The sequence below is a fragment of the Arabidopsis lyrata genome, assembly GCF_000004255.2.
Source record: "Arabidopsis lyrata subsp. lyrata unplaced genomic scaffold ARALYscaffold_2, whole genome shotgun sequence".
In the NCBI taxonomy this organism is placed as follows: Eukaryota; Viridiplantae; Streptophyta; class Magnoliopsida; order Brassicales; family Brassicaceae; genus Arabidopsis; species Arabidopsis lyrata.
The window spans coordinates 13,782,902-13,805,842 of record NW_003302554.1 but is presented as its reverse complement, the minus strand read 5'-3'; the positions used below and the strand labels follow the sequence as shown (position 1 = coordinate 13,805,842).

General features: G+C 37.8%; 3 protein-coding genes across 3 annotated transcripts; all 3 read right to left on the bottom strand.

The window, feature by feature from the left end:
• Positions 1–16,909: 16,909 nt before the first annotated feature.
• Positions 16,910–18,694, bottom strand: LOC110230649 (methyltransferase-like protein 7A). Its single transcript, XM_021034126.1, is given in 7 exon segments — positions 16,910–17,360; positions 17,440–17,502; positions 17,569–17,665; positions 17,744–17,962; positions 18,050–18,145; positions 18,393–18,580; positions 18,583–18,694. Coding segments are annotated over 7 exon segments (909 nt in total). The 5' UTR covers positions 18,629–18,694; the 3' UTR covers positions 16,910–17,160.
• Positions 18,695–18,874: 180 nt separating this feature from the next.
• On the bottom strand, positions 18,875–20,469 carry LOC110230650 (methyltransferase-like protein 7A). Its single transcript, XM_021034127.1, is given in 7 exon segments — positions 18,875–19,166; positions 19,323–19,385; positions 19,463–19,559; positions 19,635–19,853; positions 19,933–20,010; positions 20,012–20,035; positions 20,132–20,469. Coding segments are annotated over 7 exon segments (906 nt in total). The 5' UTR covers positions 20,360–20,469; the 3' UTR covers positions 18,875–18,969.
• Positions 20,470–20,598: 129 nt separating this feature from the next.
• LOC110230648 (methyltransferase-like protein 7A) lies at positions 20,599–22,388 on the bottom strand. Its single transcript, XM_021034125.1, has 6 exons — positions 22,131–22,388; positions 21,775–21,870; positions 21,481–21,696; positions 21,295–21,391; positions 21,142–21,204; positions 20,599–21,068 (listed from the first exon to the last, which is right to left on the bottom strand). Exons 1-6 carry the CDS (start codon positions 22,377–22,379, stop codon positions 20,872–20,874), a joined length of 918 nt encoding a protein of 305 aa, XP_020889784.1. The 5' UTR covers positions 22,380–22,388; the 3' UTR covers positions 20,599–20,871.
• Positions 22,389–22,941: the final 553 nt, after the last annotated feature.

Here is a 22,941-nt window from a genome sequence, read left to right as displayed (position 1 = left end):
GTAGTGGCTGCGTCCACTTTAAATTGGGAATTGTCCCATTTATTTTAAAACTTAATTTCAAACTTGTCTTTGCCTAAGAAGGCTTTATTATTTTCTTTTGAACAAGATATTTGCGTGAGGAGGCTTTTAAACCTTTCTAGGTTATGACCCAAGGGGGTTTGGTTAAAATTATATGCGGGTTTGCAAAGTCCGCTTTTAAACTTTTGTGGCCTTGTGGTTATGCTTTTGAGATTTTTAGGTTTATCAGACCTTTCTCTTTAGAATGCGAGAACTGAGCTCGGCTTAAAGCGAGTTCCCCACTTCGGGTTTAGTCAACTCGATAAACTTATTGGGCTTGGGCCTCAGAAACTTTTGTAGTTAATGCGACGGTTGCGCTTTCCCTTCTTATAAGTAAGGAAACGGCTCGTCTTTAATGCAATAACTGCCTTTTCTCGATTTTCCAAAAATGGTTTAAACCACTCGGACACACTACTATTATTGGATTTATGGTTCCAAGACAAACCCTGAATCATTATAAATAAAGGCTTACCTACTTCTAAGCTTTATTTAAACACGATTTTAGAATCTTACTTGAGAAATATTTCGAGAATGGAAAACGAAAAAGTAGCCCCCATCGATCCCGGCAGCCCACTTTTCTTGTCCGGCGACGGCTTTGAACCGGCCGGAGTTCTCTTCCCTCACGCCGTCTTTCACTTTCCTTCAAAGGAGAAGAAAGAGGCTTGCGATTTTATTGACAAGGTAGATATTTAAAGTTTTTGATTGAAAAAAGTTTTGTTCTATCTTATTCATTCGTCTTTATGCTAGGTTGCCGACAAGCACCGTCGCTTGTGTGAGGAGAGGCAACGGCTGGGACTCAAAAGGCAAACACTCGAGGCTCGCATCGCTCGGGTGGAGAGGAAGATACGGGCCTTGGAAAGTGATCCCTTTCAGTGGGAATGGCGGAATTTTGACTCTGTCGCTGAGATCCCGAAGATGCTTCGGATGTATCTTCGCGCTAAAGGAGTCCCGGGTCCCGTGAACGCCCCCGTCTGCGCCGTTCCATCTGACAGAGAAGAAGTAGACGAAGAGGAGGCCAGCACCTGTCGGAAACGCATTCGGGATCGTTCCGAAGTGGATGCCAAGAACAAGGCGTCCACTTCGAAGACTAAACCGGTGATGAAGGAGCCTGTTCCTGAGCCTCTTCCATAAATGTTCTTTAACTTCTTCCCTTATTTTTAAACTCGTAATGGGCTTCGGCCCCTTTTTATCTATGGAAACATTTGCAACTTTCCTTTCTTTTCAAATATCTTCGGAGATGCGTCTTTTAATGCAGGATCTGTTCGAGGGTATAAATCTCTCCGCGAATCACTCCATTCTTTGGATAGAATCCGCAGCTTGTTAGGGATATGACGTTCCTATAAATTGTTGTCTCAATTTCCCTTTACTCCTCACCATTCTTTTCATTTTAGTAGGTATGGAGTTCAATCTTCGCTGTTCTGAATCTATGCCCGACTTCTCCAGAATCGGAATGATAAACGAAGATGTTCCAAATGAGCCAAGCAGGCAGCCTCCTCCACTTCGCGGCTTCTTGAGATCTCAGATCCGAGCCCCATGTGCTTTGATCAGGGATCTCCCAATCAGAGACCAAGGAACAGCGACGGCATTCATAGAGGCACTCGAGCTTCAACACCGGAAGCTTATGTCGGAAAAGAGGAGACTTCGGAAGAGGATTAACCGGATGCAACGCAGGCTTACTATGGTGTCAAGAGATCTTCACATCCTTGAATCTCACCCCGGGGAGTGGATTGAGCTTGGAATTTCAGACTTTGCTCGAATTCCGGACTGCATGATGCCGGTCCTCGATCTTGCTGGTCAAGGAGTTGAAGTGTTCTGCTCGTCAACAAGGTTTTCATAGTCCGAAGTGTACGATGAGGGACATTCCGTCTTTTAAATAACGCTCTATTTCCAATCTCTTGTATGTTCGCATAGTCGAACCTTTATTTGCTTCACTTGTTCGCACAATCGAACCTTTTTCCTTTAATAAAGAAATAAAACAAATTTTTATTAATAGCTGAACTCGTTTTCGAGCTGCCTACGTACCCATCTCGGGATCAAGCCACACCGTAGTTCATGTACATAAACAACGTATATAGCTCTAAACATAAAACTTCTTCAGGTTGATCACATTCCAAGGTCGCTTGACTGGATTGTCTTCTAAGTCTTTCAACCTATAAACACCGTTCCGAACCACTTCGGTAATAATGTAAGGTCCTTCCAAATTAATACCGAGTTTGCCGGCGCCTTCTTCTTTTTTATTGTCAAAGACGCGCCTTAATACATAATCTCCCACGAAGAACGGCCTACTTTTAACCTTAGAGTTGTAATACCGGGCTGCTGCCTGTTGGTAATTCTGAATCCGAATTAGAGCTTGATCACGCCTTTCATTTATGGTATCTAGTGAATCGTTAAGCATTGCTGAATTTCCTTCCTCATTTAACGGTGCTTCTGTTCGACAAAGTCCGGGCACATTGAGTTCAGCTGGTACTACCGCCTCCATGCCGTAAACTAAAGAAAATGGAGTTTCTCCAGTAGGCCGCCGAGGGGTTGTACGATAGGCCCACAGGACGGGTTGGAGTTCTTCATACCATCCTCCCTTTAGATGACTTAAGCGTTTCTTGAGATTGCTTAATATTGTCTTGTTTGCGGCTTCAGCTTGACCGTTTCCTTGCGGATATCGTGGAGTAGAATAACTAACTTTGATCCCCCAGTCCGCACAAAAGGCATCAAACTCGTGTGAAATGAATTGTGGTCCATTATCAGTGACTATTTCGTATGGAACTCCATGTCGACATATAATGTTTTTCCAAATAAAGGTCTTCACCGCCGAATCCTTGATACTAACATACGCCTCAGCTTCAATCCATTTTGAAAAGTAGTCCGTAAGGACTAAAAGGTACTGTACACCTCGAGTTGATTTGTGTAATGGTCCAATGATGTCCATTGACCACCTCATAAATGGGTATGGGGCGGAAATGGAGGAGAATAATTCCGACGGTTGATGGATCAATGGTGCATGGAGTTGACAGCGCTTGCATCTTTGGGCGAACTTAACACAATCTGTGATCATAGTGGGCCAAAAATACCCCATTCTTTTAACTTTAAAAGCCATAGCTCTTCCTGATGAATGGCTCCCACATAATCCTTCATGCACCTCGCTCATGACGATTTCGACTTCGGGCCCAAAAATGCATAATAGTTAAGGGTCACTGACACCTCGTCTATATAACGCATCCTTTGACAGACAAAATTTCGCGCTAACGACTTTCATTTTCCTGGCCTGCCATTTATTCTTTGGGAGCTCACCTGTCATGATGTAGTGCTTTATTGGCTCCCTCCAGTCAGCCCCCCAGTCTTTAGCCGGAATTTGGTCAACTTTGTGAAATATTCGTGGCTCTGGTTCGGGATGCTTGTTTGGTTCAAGAACATCCTCCTCGATTAATGGCTCGGTTTCTAACATCGTTTCTGGAATCACTTCTTCAGCTAAGACAACGGGTTCCTTGTTAGATGTATTTGATCCCTTTGACTTCCTTCGTTTGTTGGAAGGTGGTTCGATATCTGGTTCGCCACGGTCGCGTGCCGCTGCTCGAGATCTTGTAATGACGAGGGTTTCTTTGCTGTCTTGAATGCTTCGCTCTGAAATGCATTCCACTGGAATAACTCTCTTTAACTCAGGATCTGATGTTGACGCCAATGCGGCAAGTGCATCCGCAGTTGTATTCTCTCCCCGAGGTATGCGGATTAATTCGAATTTCGAGAAATTTTTAGATAAATCCTTCACCACTTCGAGGTACGCTTCCATTCTTGAATCTTTGGCTTCATAGTCTCCATTAAATTGGTTAACTACTAATTGCGAATCGCAATAAGCCAATATTTCCTTAGCTCCAACTCCTTGTGCTAGTCGAAGTCCGGCAATAAGGGCTTCGTATTCTGCCTCGTTGTTGGAGGCATTGAATAACAATCGGAATGATTGTTCTAGAATTTCTGATGTTGGAGATTCCAACTTGATTCCCACTCCGGATCCTTGTTTTGTTGAAGACCCGTCTACGTGTAATTTCCAAGTTTGGTTCTCCGGTTGCTCTATCGTTCCAGGTATTGGTAGTTCGGTCAGGAAGTCTGCTAAGACCTGAGCCTTCATACTGATCCGGCTTTTGAACTCTATGTCGTACTCGCTTAATTCCACCGCCCATTTCGCCAAACGTCCGGACTGACTTGGACTATGAAGTATTGTTCGGAGTGGTTGGTTAGTTAATACTTCAACCGGATTGAAAATATGGACGCAGCTTCCGAGCCGAAGTTACCACCGCGAGTGCGAGTTTTTCCATCATTGTGTATCTGGTTTCCGGATCCGTCATTGACTTGCTCACGTAGTAAATTGGTTTCTGCTCCCCACGGTCTTCCCGAACCAAGACTCCACTAACCGCGTGGTTGAAACTGATACGTACAAATAAAGTTTTTCATCCACTTCCGGTTTGGACAGTATAGGTGGAGTGGTTAAGTATGCTTTAAGCTTCCCAAAAGCTTCTTCGCACTTCTCATCCCAAAGGAATCCTTTGTTCCCTTTTAGAATTTGGTAGAAAGGCAACGACTTATCTGTTGATCTCGAGATAAAACGATTCAGAGCCGCAATCCGCCCAGTCAACCGTTGTACTTCTTTGAAGTTTCTTGGAGAGGGCATGTTCAGAAAGGCGTTGATTTGATTTGGATTGGCTTCGATTCCTCTTTCTGTCACGATATAACCAAGAAATTCTCCGGATGGGACTCCAAATGTGCATTTCGCTGGGTTCAGCTTCATTTGATATTTATTGAGAATATCAAAACATTCCTCTAAATGCTTAACGTGATCCTCTTTCTTTAACGACTTAACCAAAATATCATCTATGTAGACTTCCATTGTTTTCCCGAGATGATTGTGGAACATTTTGTTAACCAACCGTTGGTAAGTTGCTCCTGCATTTTTCAAACCAAAAGGCATTACCTTGTAACAATAGATACCTCTATCAGTGATGAATGACGTCTTTTCTTGATCTTCGGGGTTCATCATTATTTGATTATAACCCAAGAAGGCGTCCATGAATGTTAACAGCTCGTTCCCAGCGGTGGACTCTACAAGGCGATCTATATGTGGGAGCGGGAAACTATCTTTGGGACATGCTTTATTTAGGTCTGTAAAATCGATGCAAACCCTATCTTTCCCATTCTTCTTTTTGACGACGACAGTGTTCGCCACCCATTCCGGGTATTGCACTTCTCTTATGGACCCTATCTTCAAAAGTTTATCCACTTCGTCATTTACCACTTTGGCTCGCTCCACTCCGAGCTTTCTTCTTTTCTGTTTCACCGGCTTGAAGCTTGGATCCACGTTTAGCTCGTGACAAATTATATTTGGATCTATACCAGGCATGTCTGCTGCTGACCATGCAAACGATGTTTTGTTTTTCTTTAAGAGTTCGATCAAAGCTTCTTTTATTTGGCCAGTCAAAGTTGCCCCAATTCGAATTTTCCGGTCCGGCTTGTCTTCTTCCAACACCACTTCGATTACTACATCATCTTTCTTCTGCCCGCTAGGAAATTTTGTTCTTAGTCCCTCTTTTGCGGGCTTCGTTAATTGCTATTGAATCTTCATACGGTGGCTAGCTAGATAACACGTCCGTGAAGCTTCTTGATCTCCCCGAATTGTTTCCACTCCTCTTGACGTTGGAAATTTGATACATTGATGATATGTAGAGGGGACTGCTTTCATTTGATAGATCCAGGGAGTACCAAGGATGATGTTGTAAGCTGCGGGCTTATCGAAGACAACGAAGTCCACGATCTTTGATACTTTTTTGGCAAGGACCGGTAGCTTGATTGTCCCGAGAGACATGGCTGATTCACTTGTGAATGCAACTAATGGGGACGGAGGCCCCACTATGTCCGCTCGGCTGATTCCCATTCTTTCTAAAGTACTTAAAAAGATCAAGTCGACCGAACTGCCTGTATCTATAAGGATCCTTGATACTTCGAAGTTGGCAACGTCGAGGGTAATGACTAGAGCATCATCATGAGGTCTTTCGAGGTACCGCGTTTCTTCTTCATTAAACGATATTGATGCACCTTGAAAATCGACTTCCTCGCTTAAGCTTGCTTTGAGTAGGATATTTCGTCTATGTTTCTTGATGGAACTTATCGAATCTCCGCAAAATCTGGAACCTCCTAGAATCACATTGATCTTACCCTTCGAACTCCTTGGTTCTTCCTCGTTGGATAACCTTGGTCTTTGGGAATCTTGATCTTTGGAGTTTTCTTTTGCTTCGTGGTATTCCTTCACAAAATCTTTTATATCGAATTTGGAAAGATCTCCACTGGCCCAAAGCTCTGCGAGGTGCCTTTTAAGAACGCTGCAATCCTTGGTTAAATGTCCGGTTACTTTATGAATGTCGCAATATAGACTTTCATCACGGACCCAAGTGTTTGATCTTCCTTTCCCTTGGAATTGCTTTCCGACGGTACTGTTGAAGGGTTGCGACCCAAATTTCCTTGGTCCTTTGCTCTCCCTGGGCTCGAACTTCTTGGTAGGGACGGTGATTGCCGGCTTTTCTTGCTTATTTCTTTTGGCAAAACTTTCTTTTTCGTCCTCTACCTCCATCCAGTTGTTCGCGCGGAAGAGTGCATCTTGAATTGTGTCTGGTTTATGAAGTATTAAGTCTTCTTTAAACCTTGAATCATGTCGCAATCCTTTTCGTAGGGCAGATAAAGCTGATTGCTGCGAGATTCTTGGGAGTTTTGACAGCACTCCTTTGAATTTGGTGATGAAAACTCGAAGTGACTCATTAGATCCTTGCGACAAGTTCCAAAGATCGGCATCCGAAACGCTTTTATCCATAAGGATGGAATATTGCTTTAAGAATACGGCTGATAGTTCGTCGAAATTACTGATCGAACCCGGCTCTAATTGGGGGAACCACATTAGAGCTTGGCCACACAGATTCTCCGAGAAAAGCTTGCAGTAACCTGCGTCCTCATCAGCTTCATCCAATTCGACTCTTCCAGCAGCGATCAGAAAAGCTGCGAGATAGCTTTTTGGATCCTCCAATCCGCTGTAAGGGTCCAACTTGAGTTTCCGGGAATCTTTGATCCTCAAACTTGCAATTCGCGAGATGAAAGGTGTTCGCCTAGCTTCTTCAATGACTCGATTGATGTCTGGCTCTGAGCTTGTAGCTTGATGAAATTTTGAATTCATTTCTTTTAATTCCTGGCTAACCTTCCTCATGGTCTCGAACTGGTCGAGGTTCTCCTGCTCGTACTGAGCTGCAAGTTGTTCTTCATCTCCGAGCTGTGTCTCTTCTTCCAACGTCTGAGCCACGTTATTAGTAGCACCAGGAGTTGTTTGTCCGCTGGTTTCATTTCGTGCAGCGGAACTTGGCGAGTTGAATATCCCTCTTCGGATTCCCACAAGGTTTCCTGCACTTAAAGAGCGAACACGAGTTTGTATAGTATTGACGTTTTGACTAAGAGATACCTGGGATGTTTGCAACGTATCGACGGCTTTTTCCACATCCGAGAACTTTTGTGATATGTCCGACATGGTTTGCTGCATAGCTTTGAGGGTTTCAGCCAATGATGTCTCAACGGTGTCTCCTCCGGACATTGTTGCTTATCTCGGAAGTGTGATAAAGGAAAAATCTGACCACTCAAGAATCCTAATCGTCCCCACAGGCGGCGCCAAAATGTGGAAGTCAGATTCACACACTCAAGTATTTTATTAAGTAGGAAAGATTATTCTTGAGGGACAAAAATGAATATGTAAAAGCTTGTAAATTGCTACGAAAATTGCTATAATATTTCTTTCTTGAGAGGAAGATCCCCCTTTACATGGCCATTGGCCTTCATATTTATACATAGAGAATTGACATTAAAATGAATAATTAAGTACAATTATTCCCTCTTAAATGTGTCCGTTTTGATTCTTCGACTTTAATGCTCAACGTTTGAATTTGAGTTGACTCTGATCTTCATGGGCCTCGCCTTTTTGGCCCAAGTGTCCTTGAACCGACTTACCCATGTCTTCTACACCGAACTCATGTCACAGTACAATCACTTCGGATTCTCGAAGTGGTGACAACCACTTCGACTATCCCCTTGGCTCATGGATTCGACGGGCTTTATCTTTTATGGGCCTTTATCTTGACTACGTGGCAATCTTTGGTTGGTCTCGGACTTCTGGTGCGGGATCCGACACCAACAGTGAGGTTCTTGAGAGAGTGTCTTCCAAGTTGGCGGGCTGGAAAGGACGATCCTTGAGTTTTGCGGGAAGACTGACACTGACAAAATCCGTGTTGTTTCTATGTCGGTTCACGTCATGAGTACGATAATATTACCGAAAGCAATCGTGGACGGACTGGACAAAGTGTCACGCTCTTTTCTTTGGGGAGGTACGAATGAAAAAAGGAAACAGCATCTTATCTCATGGACTCGGGTCTGCAAGCCAAAAGGAGAAGGAGGGCTTGGTATAAGGGCTGCGAAAGATATGAACAAGGCGTTGGTATCAAAGGTAGGATGGAGACTCATGAAGAATACAACTAGCCTTTGGGCTACGGTGTTGAGAAAAAAATATAAAGTCGGTGAGGTTAAGGATCAGCGTTGGCTAGCAAATAAACGACCTGTGTCATCCACTTGGAGAAGTATAGCTGCAGGGCTGCGAGATGTGGGTTTCCAAGGAAGTAGTTGGGTTCTTGGAAATGGTAGTGACATCAAATTTTGGTCTGATAAATGGTTGTCTCACGAAACGTTGGAAAACAGAGCTAAAACAGAGTTACCAAGTGGTGTTCTGCAGTTGCGAGTAAAGGACCTATGGCAAGATGGTACGGGCTGGGACTTAGATAACATTATGCCTTATGTTACACCCAACATAAGGCTGGAGCTTGCGGCGGTCGTGGTTGATAATGTGACAGGTTCACGCGACAGACTCAAATGGGGGGAGGAATCGGATGGTCAGTTCACGGTGAAGTCAGCTTATAATCTGCTGGTAAGAGATAATTCTCCAAAACCTGACATGTCAAGGTTCTTTAACTGTGTCTGGAAGGTTATCGCACCGGAGAGAATAAAGACTTTCTTGTGGTTAGTCAGCCACCAAGTTATAATGACCAATGTCGAACGGGTTAGGAGACATATGGGAGACACAAAAGTTTGTCAAGTATGTAAAGGTGGCGAAGAGACAATCCTGCATGTCTTAAGAGACTGCCCATCGATCGCGGGGATTTGGAACAAACTCGTACCGGCTAGGAGAAAGCAAGAATTTTTTAGTGCTACAATACTTGAGTGGTTACATGGCAACCTGCGGAATGTCGATAATATGGGGGAGTATGAATGGTCGACGCTATTTGCGGTGTGTGTTTGGTGGGGATGGAAGTGGCGTTGCGGTTACGTGTTTGGAGAGACGGGTAAGTGTCGGGACAGAGTGAAGTATGTAAAAGATTGGGCAGTGGAAGTGTCTAAAGCAAATGAGAAGCTCCGGACAGAGAAAAGCTCAACAGGCAGGATTGAGAAGATGGTATCCTGGAAAAAACCGGAAGGGGAGTGGGTGAAACTGAACACTGACGGGGCATCTCGAGGTAATCCGGGTTTGGCGACTGCGGGAGGAGTGTTGAGAGACGCAGCGGGACATTGGTGTGGTGGCTTTGCTCTAAATATCGGTATTTGTACCGCTCCGCTAGCGGAATTGTGGGGTGTTTATTATGGGCTCTACATCGCTTGGGAGAGGAAAATACCGCGGTTAGAATTGGAGGTTGATTCGGAGTTGGTGGTGGGCTTTTTAAAAGCAGGGATTAGCGAGTCGCATCCCCTGTCATTCCTGGTACGCTTGTGCCATGGCTTTCTTTCGAGGGACTGGATAGTCCGAATATCTCACGTGTATAGGGAAGCTAACCGTCTTGCCGACGGGTTAGCTAACTATGCTTTCACTTTGCCACTTGGGTTCCATATGTTCGTTTTGGCGCCGGATATAGTAAAGACGATTGTGTTGGAGGATGATCAAGGAACTTCGTTTCCGCGATCAGTCCGGATGTAATTTTTTTGCTTTTATTTAAATAATACTTTGCGGGTCTTCCCGTTGATCACCAAAAAAAAAAAAAAAAAATATCTACGATTGATATATTTGGAAATATGATTTAACACAAATAAACCCAATTCATTGTCCAAATTATACATTAAATGCCAATTATACTGTCATTAATTTGTTGCTTAAAATCGTCATGTTAGAGATTTTAGAGAGAAAGAATATCGTAAATAGTATTTTTGGAGTAATTAAATTGGATATGAAATCTAGGATGTGAGATTTTAGAAAGTCTTGGTCGAGTAATAATGGAGAGATTTATGGCAATATTGTTGAGGTGTAAATCTTGGATTTTAATTCTGAAATTAAATATTAAATGCTAATGTTATACGCATATTACCTTTAAAAACAGTTAATAATTACTCATTAGTTATTGTTTTAAAGTTTTGGAAGGTGTGGTGAGAAGTTAATTAAGGAAATTATAAATATGGTTAATAAAATAATTAAATTCGTTTTTTATTACAAACTTCTTTAATTTTCTTATCCACGATCCAAATAGGATTAAACCAGAGATATTTATTGAATCTGTTCAGTAGAATCAATTAGGTATTATTAGCATTCGGAGATATTTGATTATGGAAATAGTTTATGAATATGTCAAGTGCGAAATAATAGCTTAGTAGAGGGAAACACATATTTGGAAGGAATTTAAATTGACAGATACAAAAAATAACTTTGTTGCAGATTGCATTGGCGAAAATAAAGGAACAATATACACTTAAGGTATGTGAGATGTTATTTGTATTGATTTTGGTAAAAATAGAGTTAATCAATTAGGTATGGTAAATGCTAAGTATCCGGAGATGATTAATATGGAAATAGTATAAGAATAAGTAGATGAATTAAAGACAACATGACTTCATTTATCAGTTTGAAATTAAGACAACATCCCTAAAATTGCTTATCCAAGATCCGAACAGACTAAAACCGGATCAAACCCGAATCCAAAAGAATTAAAGCAAAAAAGTACTGTAAAAATGTATACGTAGATAAAGAGAATCGTATATTATCGACATAAGAAAACTAATATTGTCTAAAAATCCCAAACATGGTTGCCTTTGGCATGAAGTAATTCCTCTCGATATTATCTATTAAAAAAAAAAATCTTCTCGATAATAAAATATGAAATATTTATCAACCCGGTCTAAACTTTTTTATCTTTCGACTGTTGCTGCAAAGGATTATCTGACCGAGACACTTGCTTCTTTTTTGTTCCTTTCCTAATTTCTTTAAAAACGATTTAAATTTTTTGTTTGGGAAAAGTAAAATGACATCTATTTCTTAGAAAAATAAGGTAAAGCGCATTACGCATCCTAATTAGTGAAGACATTTTGATTAAAACAAGACGTTACAACTGATAATCCGGAAAAGAAAAAAAAAACACATGACATTGTATAACGACGGCTCCATCACTTATTATGAACAATAATGAGCTACGTAGTCCATACTGTACTCAGTCATTTGGTACGTATAAGGGCCGAGCGTATATGAATGTACTGTATACAATTTTCTTAATGTATAAAGATAATTGAACTACTTTTGATTAATATTGGGAGAACCGGAGATCGACCGAGATCGACGATCGAGATGATTGCCCAAGATTATGGAAATCATGAAGATCGAGAAGGATCTAGAAGATTATCATAACTTAGTTTAGAAATATTTACATTTATCTTTAAAGTATTATTTACATTTATATTTATCTTAAATTAGGAAAATTAGATTAATCTCATCTCTATATAAGAAAATGTATTTTGTAACTTTATTCTTATGAGAGTCTATTATAATTCTTCCTAAACATTTTTGTGTTCTTTACTCTCATCAATTTATCAATTAACATGAACAAGACCGCACGTTAACTACTAGCTTCGTAGTATAAGCTACTGTATAACCAACCAACATATTTAAATGTACAAATTAAATATTTGTTTTTCTTAAGTTTATATAAATAATTTACTTAGTCTGATCACATTCTTGAATCTTCAATACTAGTTTATTTGTCTAAACTATATATATATAATTTTAATTAACAAAAGATAAGAAATTTTACTTTTGGAAACGTGGGTGACGTTAGCAGCATTGTGATGACCATGTGAGATGTATCAAATCTTAAAGTCGGCTTCATGTGCCTAAGTCATAATCATGCAAATGCTTACGACTCTTTTGATTAATTAATTATTTATTATTTGATACCAAATCTCCCCAATTGTTTTAATTTCCCAAATACCCATTTCAGTTGATGCTACTATTAATTAATTTATGTTTGGAAAAAGATTACCTATGCTTGTAATTAGCCATAAATATTATCAATGTCTGTTCCGAATTTGAAATGAATATGTATGTGACTAAGTGAATATCTGTTTTGTAACGTATTGGCAACAATGTTATTTAATTTCACTAAGTGAATATCTATTATTCTCTCTGTTTTGTAACGTATTGGCAACAATGTTATTTAATTTCACTAAGTGAATATCTATTATTCTCTCTCACTAGTCACCACCCCCTTTCCCCAATGTTATTTAGTTTCATGTATCTTTTCATCTTATATGATACATTATAACAAAAGCAAGATAATTTGAAAAAATTCTAATATCCTTGAAGTTGGTCAATCGTCCCAAACTTAAATACTACAAACTAAGACATGAGCTCGTCGTCAAACGTTCACATCATTCTATATCACTAGCATGCTACAGACAATGAAAAGGAAAATTAAGTTAATTTGTTGCTAAATTTCGTTTTTGGCCAAACAAGATTAAGACAATAGTCAACATCTTCCTCTGGAATAGCACCTCCATCGTCAGTGACCATTTTTGGTTTCTGGATTTAATATATATTTTTTTCTTCAAAAATTATAAATCTTTGAAATGGGTTTATTAAGATTATTGGCTGTAGTTTTCGATAGTTAGCTTATATTAACAGTCTATGATCGACTAGAAAACAAGACGTAAACATACACTGATACAAGTTATGTAATCAAAATCCACGTGCTTGGTTACTCTTACGTTGGCCGTAATCTACGGGGCCGCTTTGTAGGACAAAATATTTAACATTAAATACTTTAAATTGTCTAGTATATTTCTTTAGTATAGATTAAAAAGTTCATCTAGTTAATCTTCAATCTCGTTACGTATAACTTATCTTCCTAATTAAATTGTTAAGGTGAGTGTTCTCCACCTGGTTACTTTTGTTTGTGACCCACTTACTCGCACTTAAACCTGTCTGACCCAGATATATAAGTAAGGCCCAATTTGATTATACCGGAATTTGGTTTGTCATTTAACCTACCCGGTTTACGTGAAACTAACCATTACATTTTTAGAATCCCTCAAACTTGACAGGTGTGAACAAAAAGATACGGAAACATGCATGTTCACAAAAAAACATACGGAAAGAAAAGATAAGAAATAGCAAAAACGCATTTGAGTAATCGAATCCAGCTTTTTATCACCAAAGAAAAATGCTGTCACCTATTTTCTTTTTTCTTTTTAACTTTTTTAAAACCTAGACAATATTAAGGTTATCCAATTGAAATGCTCATCGTTTTCATTATAATTATACATGTTTTAGACTTTTAGTGACATCGTGATTTCATGTACATGCTACATATATTATGTGTTACACACATAATCACCACATCGAGATCAACCCAAAGGAAAATTAGATCCGTTTTCTCTTTTTTTTTTCTTTTTTTTTTTTTAATTCATAAAGAAATCTCTCAATTGACTCTAATGTTTTTATAATGTTGACTGTAGTATTTTTGAAAAGGCATAAAAAGGTTATCCCTAAAATAAATGTGGAATGTCTTTGACAAGTCAAACTTCTTTTAATATGAGTGGTGGAGACTGGTGACGATGGCGTCTCTTGAGTGCTGTTGTATCATTGATCGGAATGGATTGAATATTACTACACATAACGCATTGATCAAGACGCTTATAACTACTATTTTTCAAGACCGTTAATTTAGGGATTGCCATAAAAAGCGCGAAGCAAACCGAATTGGAATTAGTTGAAATCTAAACCAAACGAATTCTATTTTAAATTTAACGGTCAAAATATTTTGTACCGAAACTAAAAAAAACTAACTAGACTTGTGATGCAACTAAACAAAACCAAACGAATAAATCAAAGTACATTGACGATTAATAATTTTTACATAGATATGGAAATACATTTAATAATTACCTAAACGGAATAAAACTAACTCACCAATACTGAAATAATCAATATAAACCGAACTAGAGAGAACCTAACGGAACAAAAATTCCAGTTTTAGTTCGGTAATTCTTTAGTAATCTCAACTCGAACAAAAGTTTTGACAACCCGAACATAATAGAACCAATGTAAATTTTGTTTTAGTTACTTTTCACAAAATTAAAGAATTTTAAACCCAAAATTTTAATTGTAAAACTGTAAACCGAACACCGAGACCCAATCGATATTGTTCTATTTAAGTTAAAACAAATATCAATTGACCAAAACAAGTTTTCTTTGAAGGATTTTGTTTTAATTATAAAAATTTTAGATGAGAACGTTAGGTTTGGTATCGATCATAAACGTATATTAATTACAAATGTTGTTTTTTTTTTTGTTAAAGGAATTTACACATTGTTTCTGAGTGGGTTTTAAAAAGACTTTTTAGAAACGTTCCTTTTCAAAGGGGCTCTTTAAATATTGGCCTTATGTTGGCACATGCCTAAGTTAAAACCAAGTTGCACCTCCAATAGCGACGCAACACATATATGCTTAATGCCTAAACCCTAATTATCATTATACCTTTTCCTTTCTCTTTATTGAGAATTTACAAATATCAAAATAGTTTAGAAGTTCACAAGATTTCATAATTAATCTTCTATATATTTTGAAGACAATAATCTAAAATTATCCCACAAGTTAATACTCTTTTTGTAAAATGTATTTCTTGAATCTCCACATTTTTCTACAACTAGCTAGAAAAAAATCAAATTATCTTTTTTTTTTTAAACACCAATATGTATCTAGATAAAAATAAATCTTTTCTTTTTATTTTGTCTTGTGGAACAATATCTGAGGAAATCTTTGTTCTTTGTTTGTAAAATTCCTCACCTCCTAAATTGAATTAGTCGATCGAGTATACGACCCTACGAACATGGCTATCTTGCTGGGACCAAATTGAATAAAAGCTTTCACGTCATTTTTTCTTTGTTTGATGAAATGTCAATGATTTTGCTTCTTTATACAATCTTGGATAAGATACCGTTATAAATATTAATCGTTGCCATTGAGACTTAAGGACAGTCTACAAGCCTAGCATCTATTTTCAGACAAATCTTTCACGAAGAAGGCTATATTTTCAGATAAAATATATTACTTTCTTAACATCTGATTATTTCATATTTTCGTATAACTCTTTTTTCTTGTGAACATCAGCCCAAACATGTCACGTGAAAAGAAGTAAAATTGGTCCCTACGTATCGTGGAACACTTGACACTTGAATGAACAGAAGCAACCACACAAATAATATGTATTTTTTTCCTTGTAGGCCGAGCCATAAACTAGTCATTCTCATGAAATCGTCACTTGTTTAAACCATTATCTATTCGTTTACTCGAAAAACTGTTTTTTTTTTATAACACACCAAAAAATGTTAGTAAATATTGTATTTGTGTGAGTATATATATTAGATATTGTATTCCTCAGCGATGGTATATCATTAAACCAAATTAGGCCGTCTTCATCTGATTAATTGAAAAGTATTCATTTCATCAAGCGATTTCTCCTTTAAATTGTCAACAAAATAGTGTAAAATAAGAAATGCATATTTCAATATGTTGTTAAGAGTGTCGACCAATATCAGTTATTCTGGTAGAGATTCTGACCAATGTAATGAGAAAAAAGATTTTTAGATGACTTTGTGTAAGTTGGTTTAGGAAAACGACTTTTTGTATGAATAGATAGGTATGTATTTGTCTATTCCTAACGACGACATATAGAGACCTTCCATATTCTTTTAAAATATGGAAGGATAAAAGGAGAAAAGATGTGATAAACTAGGGGTGGACATAAAAACCAAATACATAATTCAAAAAATTAAATATACAGAAAATACGTACACATTAGAATCTTTATAGTATTAGTCAAATTAACTAGTTATTTTTATTATTTTTTTATCCAAAACCAAACTCGATTAAGTTATTTCTAATTTTCTATTATTTAGTTCATTTTATAGTAAATTATGAACAAAACTAAACCGAAAAACCGAATGCTTCTGACAGTTTGAAAAAATTAAAAAGGAAAAAATGGGAGCGTTTGGTACGTGAAAATAAACGGTGCATCGTGAGAAAGTGGATATGACAATGACGTGAACCTCTCATGTGCAACTTTGGGAACATGCAACATGTTTCTAACCTTTTCTTCTTACTTCCGTTGCTGTAGCCGCATGCACCACCCACACTGCGACATTTCTTTTTTCCCGTATCTTCCCGGATAATCCTTAAATCTCTTCATTTTTTTAATTGGCACTTTTTTGGAATTCTTTTTTGTGGTCTCTATCTAATTTAGATATATTTGATACACATTTCTAGCTATTAGTAATAGATAGGTATTAAATAATTACATGGCACGTTAGAGACTTCAGAGTCTTGAGAATTAATGACTGTCTCTCAAAAGTCAAAACAATATATTTTTCGTTCTTTGTATATTCCTATGGTATGAAACTGGAAAATACATTTTATCTTTGTTTTCAACAACACTGGACTATTGGAAAAAAAAAGTGTTCTGATAAAACCTCACAACTTTTTTGGTTGTCTCACGTCCAAAGAAGACGTTTCCCATGATCATGGGCTTTTGATTTGTCTCATAAATCTTAGCCCATACTTGGCCCAGTACATTCAAACTCAACATAAAGTCTTGTCTTACAACAAAGAGTGGCGAAATGTTTCAAATATTGGGAATCAATTTGCATAAACAGGCAATGAAGTCAACATTTGACGCTTTGTAGGCTGCTCCATAGACATGAGGTCTTACTTGTAGGCTGCTCCATAGACATGAGGTCTTACTTGTAGGCTGCTCCATAGACATGAGGTCTTATAATCCAAGGGAAACTATAGATTGCCGTATTGTTGATCTCACTGCCACCATCGAAACCGGCATCCGAAATGTATAAGTCGGTGTTTCTTGTTAAATGGCATCCATCTGCAACTACTTGCTGTATTGGATCCAATACATTCTGAACATGCCTAAAAAAAGATCCATCTGCACCCCCAAATGAGAAAACTTTGGATTTCAGTTTTGTCTTTTCAAGAGGTTTGATGTAAAAGTTTTGTATATATACCTTTAGCCGCTACGTGCTCGATGAATAGGAAAATCCCACCCGGTTTCAGCACCCGCTTGATCTCTGAAAATGACAGTCGGTTAAAAGGATATTGTCCAGTGAGATCTCTTAAGGGTTTATGAAGTTTACCATTGAGTGTTTGAGTGACATCAGAGACAGAACATAGAACAAGTGTTGCAACCACTGCATCCATAGAGTCATCATCTAATGGTATAGCTTCTCCTACCTAAGATAAACAGAGAAGTAACATCAGAGGATTACAAAAAGAGATGTCTCACAATCAAAACCAAGCGTATCTACTTACTCCTTGAATGAATCTAAAGTTTTCAGGTTTCATCCCAGCTTCTCTAGCAGTATCAAATGCGTACTTTTCCATTTTGTGGTTCGGGTCCATACCAAAAACACAGACGTTTTCATTACCGGCAAAGTACTTCAGATTAAGACCTGTACCAACACCAATCTCCAGCACTGTTTCTGCTTTACCAGCCAATTTTTCGAATAGTTTTCTCTTGTAATCGGCGATCTTACCAAATAACACAAAGCAGGAAAAAGATCCATCATTCTCAAGAAATGGATCAAAAAATGATGCATTCAAGTAACAAAGACTGACCTCTGCTTCATAAGATCGCATTCCTGTGCTTAAGAACCAAGCAAAAAGCTCCTTATACCAATCTGGCCTCTGAGGATGAAATGTTTCTGACACATCCTAATGAGTAGTGCAGATAAATCTCGGTCAAAATACAGTTCCTCCACATATCAAGTATATAAGAGGACCATATTCATTCAAAGTACCAAACTTAGCATTTTGGAGACAACCCTATAGAAAAACCACAATCGATCTTTGTGCCAAAGAAACACATTCTTTACTAGTAAAATCATGTCACACAAGTAAAAAGCTGGTGCCTATACACAAAATGCATCTAGGAGAAAGATAAAAAGTAAAAAAGAATCACCTTGGAACGCGAAGCATTAGGAGAATAGATGGGAAGAAAGGGCATCGTCGGGCTAGCTGCTTCAAGAAAATGTTTTCTTCCACATGAACATAAGCTGGTGTAGGATGAGCCTGAAGGAAGGTGATGACTCTTTACAGTTTGAGCATGAAGTTGATCTCGTGAAGCTCTAATCACTCTGCGAGGTGAGTATGTGAGGAAGGCGATGAAAGAACTCGAGTCATCATCATCATCATCATAATGGCCAAAATGATCTTACAATCTCAGATCTTAGTCTTTAGAATAGTCTTCAGCTTTCTAGGGAATAATTTATCTCATCTTGGCAGGTGAAACGTAACCTCGAACATTGTTTATGTAATAATTTAGAGTTTCACTTCCAAGATGACTGAAGCTTTTTGAATTAGATATTGTTGTTTTTATTCAACAAGGACACCCATATCGATAACATACTTAATTATCATACTATATAAAATAGACTAGAGCCATCATTTAAACTTATGTATATCATTGAAATGTACAATCATCATCATACCTTGGATGAGTCTAAGAGACATTTTCTTGTTTTTTTTTTTTTTTTTTTTTAATTGTAAGCAACTCCATAGACATGAGAGCTTATGTAAGCAAACCTAGAAAGAGATGCCTTTTTAACATCTGCACCGCCATTGAACCGGGCTTCTAAAATCGACTCTCCGGTGTGCCTTGTCAAGTGACATCCATCGGCAACAACTTGTTGCAATGGGTCCAACACATTCTGCACCAACCTCAGAAATGTACCATCTGCTCAGCCAAAAGAAGACAAGCCAAACAATGGATTCAGTTTCATCTGTTCTCCTTAATGGACTCTGATGAATATGAAAGCCTTTCATTTGCTTCTCTTCGATGGAAGTTTTATTTTCCCAGAATGTATCCTAATTTTTGAGTCAAAAGTAATACCTTCCGCGGCAACATGTTCTATGAAAATGAATGTCCCTCCCGGTCTTAGTACCCGTTTTATCTCTGTAACAAAACCACAGAATTCAAACTTGTCATTGAGCATTCTTAAGATGTTGAATTCAAAGGAGGTAAACAGTTACCATTGAGCGTCCGAGTGACATCCGCGACAGAACAAAGCACGAGAGTTCCCACGACTGCATCAACTGATGCATCTTCTAACGGTATAGACTCTCCAAGCTAAACACATTAACAGAAAATGTAGCATCAGGGGGATGCCAATGATGTCATATCTGATCTATATCACAAAGTTACCGCATGAATGAATGTGAAATCTTCGGGTTTCAAGCCTGCTTCTTCAGCGGATTTGCGCGCATAACTTTCCATCCTAGCATTTGGATCAATACCAATAACAGAAAGGTTTGGAATCGCTGTGTAGTACTTGAAATTAGGACCTGTTCCAATGCCAATCTCCAAAACTTTTTCTGCTTTCCCAACTAAATTATCAAAGAGTTTCATCTTGTAATCTGAAATCTGACAAAAGAATAATAATAAGACATAAAGGAATGTGTAAGAAACAAAAACTGAAAATAAACTCATGAAAGTCACTAGCCTCTTTCTCATATGATTCCATCTCTGTATTCATAGACCAAGCAAAGAATTCTTCATACCAATCTGGCTTTGGAGTTTGGAGGACGTAATCTTTCCAAATCTTCCTAATAATAAAGTGAATTTAGATTATTAAAGGATGCATTTTTTATCAATTCTAGATAAACCCTAAAGTTCTTTAACACAAAAACAGAGGAAGAAACCGTTGAGGTAGAAGCGGAAGAGGGAGATATGGGAAGAAATGGTATTGAAGTCATAGCTCCTATGAAATGTCTTCTTCCACAAGGACAGAAGCTGAAAGAGGAGACAGAATCTGTCGTAATGAGATTCTTCTGGGTTTTGATGGAATCTTGCAAAGCCCAAATCTTTCTTGGAGGTGAGTGTATAATCCTCAAGATCGGTGAAGAAGATGAGAAGTGCAGGATCGCCATTCTTTTAACTTGAAAAAGCTCAAATTACTCATATACCAAAACAGAGCAGTGAAATAATATGAAGATAGGCTTTTTCTACTTCAGATTCTGTCCACAAATAAAATCCTTATAATTACATATTAGTAGCTCATAATTGGCATTTTGTTCTCATTATGAAACATTATTTAGTAATAAATTACTCAGAATTAATCCACAGAGTTGATAGTTCATAATAAAAAACAGAGTCTTGAAACAGAGAATTAGAATCCAAAACAGGGTTTTTAAATAGACCTTGACACATTATTACAACAGAAGAACCGAAACAAAACACAAACTAAACTCTTATTATCTCCGACAATATATGGAGGACTTATTCAACTTGAACTTAGTCAAATTGACGCATTATTCAAACAGAAATATTCAACTTGAACTTAGTCAAATTGACTCATTATTTCAAACAACAAGAGAACTTTTTATTCTTCAAGAGTCTTGAAACAGAGGACTAGAAACAGAGTCTTGCAAATTAATGATTATTAATTATACGCAACTCCGTAGATATGAGGGCTTAAGTGATAGAAGCTAGTAAGAGAAGCCTTGTTGATATCAACACCACCGTTGAAACCAGCTTTTATAATGGATTCTCCTGTTGGTCTCGTTAGATGACATCCATCGGCAACGACTTGTTGCACTGGATCCAACACATTTTGCACCATCCTCAGAAATGATCGATCTACACAACAAAATAGAGACAAAACTTTAGATTAAGCATTCATAGTTTCTGTAATTGATGGCAAAAGAGATACCTTCAGCTGCAACATGTTCCACGAAGAGGTAACGCCCTCCCGGTTTTAGAATCCGCTTTATCTCTGTAATATCCATATGTTAATTCATTGTTGAATTAGAAGTTCATGAAAGTTTTAACAAGTATGTTTGGTTTATAACAAGTAAACAGTTACCGTTGAGGGTTTGAGTGACGTCTGTGACAGAACACATAACGAGACTTGTAACAACTGCGTCAACGGATGCATCTTCTAACGGTATACATTCTGCGACCTAATCATAAGATTAACAAGGAAATGTTTTAGCATTAGGGAAATGCAAATTATTATGGATTTAAGGAATATATATAAAAAGGCCGTTACCGCGTGAATGAATTTGAAGTCTTCGGATTTCAATCCTGCTTGTATAGCGGATTTTCGTGCGTAGCTTTCCATTTTAGGGTTTGGATCTACACCAAGAATAGAGACGTTTGGAAGAGTGTTGTAGTACTTGATATTGGGACCAGCTCCGATGCCAATCTCCAAAACCTTTTCTGCGTTTCCGACTTGGTTAAAGAGTTTCTTCTTGTAACCCGCAATCTATCAAAAGAAGAAGAAGAAAGATAAATAAATGGAATGTAAAAATGCATTCAACTTCATGATCGAAGTCACTCTAACCTCTTTCTCGTATCTTTCCATTCCTGAACTCCTAAACCAACCGTAGAGCTCGAAATACCAATCTGGTTTTGGTGGACGCAATTTGTTCAAGACCTCCTAATATGAAGAGATTTTGATACTACATAAGTACATAACCTTTATAAATTAATAGAATATCATAGTCCCGACATTATTCATTATAAAAGGCAAGAAGAGGTTTCATAATACTATGTTTGCGACCTGAGTACTCTACTAAGTGACAACTTATGGTCGTTATCTTTCTATATATAGCTACATGTAGTAGTTAACTGAATCGGAGGTTGGTTAAGAATGTTTCTCAATGGTTTAACATATATAAGAGAAATTGGGAAGCAAACCGATGAGTTAGATTGAGCAGCGTGGGAGGGAGGGATGGGAAGAAACGGCGTCGTAGTCGTAGCATCTCCTAGGAAATGCCTTCTTCCGCAAGGACATAAGCTGAGCTTAGAGGAGCCAGAATCTGTCGCATTGAGAATATTCTTCGGTATTTTGACAGAACATCTAATTGTTGTTCTTCTTCTTCTTTGAGGTGAATCTAAAATGTTCACCGAGATCGGTGAGGAAAGTGTGCAATGCAGGCTCGTCATTGCTAGAGCTCACACAACTTACTCGTCTCAGTATCTTCTTATTATATAGCTAAACATTTTTTTATTACTGTTCTGTTCCAATAAATTTTAGAGAAATTGTTAAAAATGCCCCATTTGAGAGTCCATTTTTAAGTTTGTCCTCTTTTAATTTTTAATGACCATTTTACCCTTATTTGAAACAAAATTAGATCCACAAAATACAAAATATTTTTTGGCGGGAAAAGTGATCCCGCAATTTTCCCGCCAAAACACTTGTAAAAACTTTTAAAATACCTTGTAAAAATTTTCCCGCCAAAAATTTTTTTTTGCGGGAAAGTGATTCCGCAATTTTTTTGGCGGGAAAAATTTACAAGGTATTTTAAAGGTTTTACAGAGTATTTACAAGTGTATTGTAAGGTTTTACAATGTATTTTAAAAGGTTTTACAAGGTACTTATAAGGTTTTATAAGGTATTTATAACTTGTAAAACCTTATAAAAAACTTGTAAAACCTTATAAAATAGCTTGTAAAATCTTATAACTATCTTATAAATACGTTGTAAAACCTTTTAAAATACATTGTA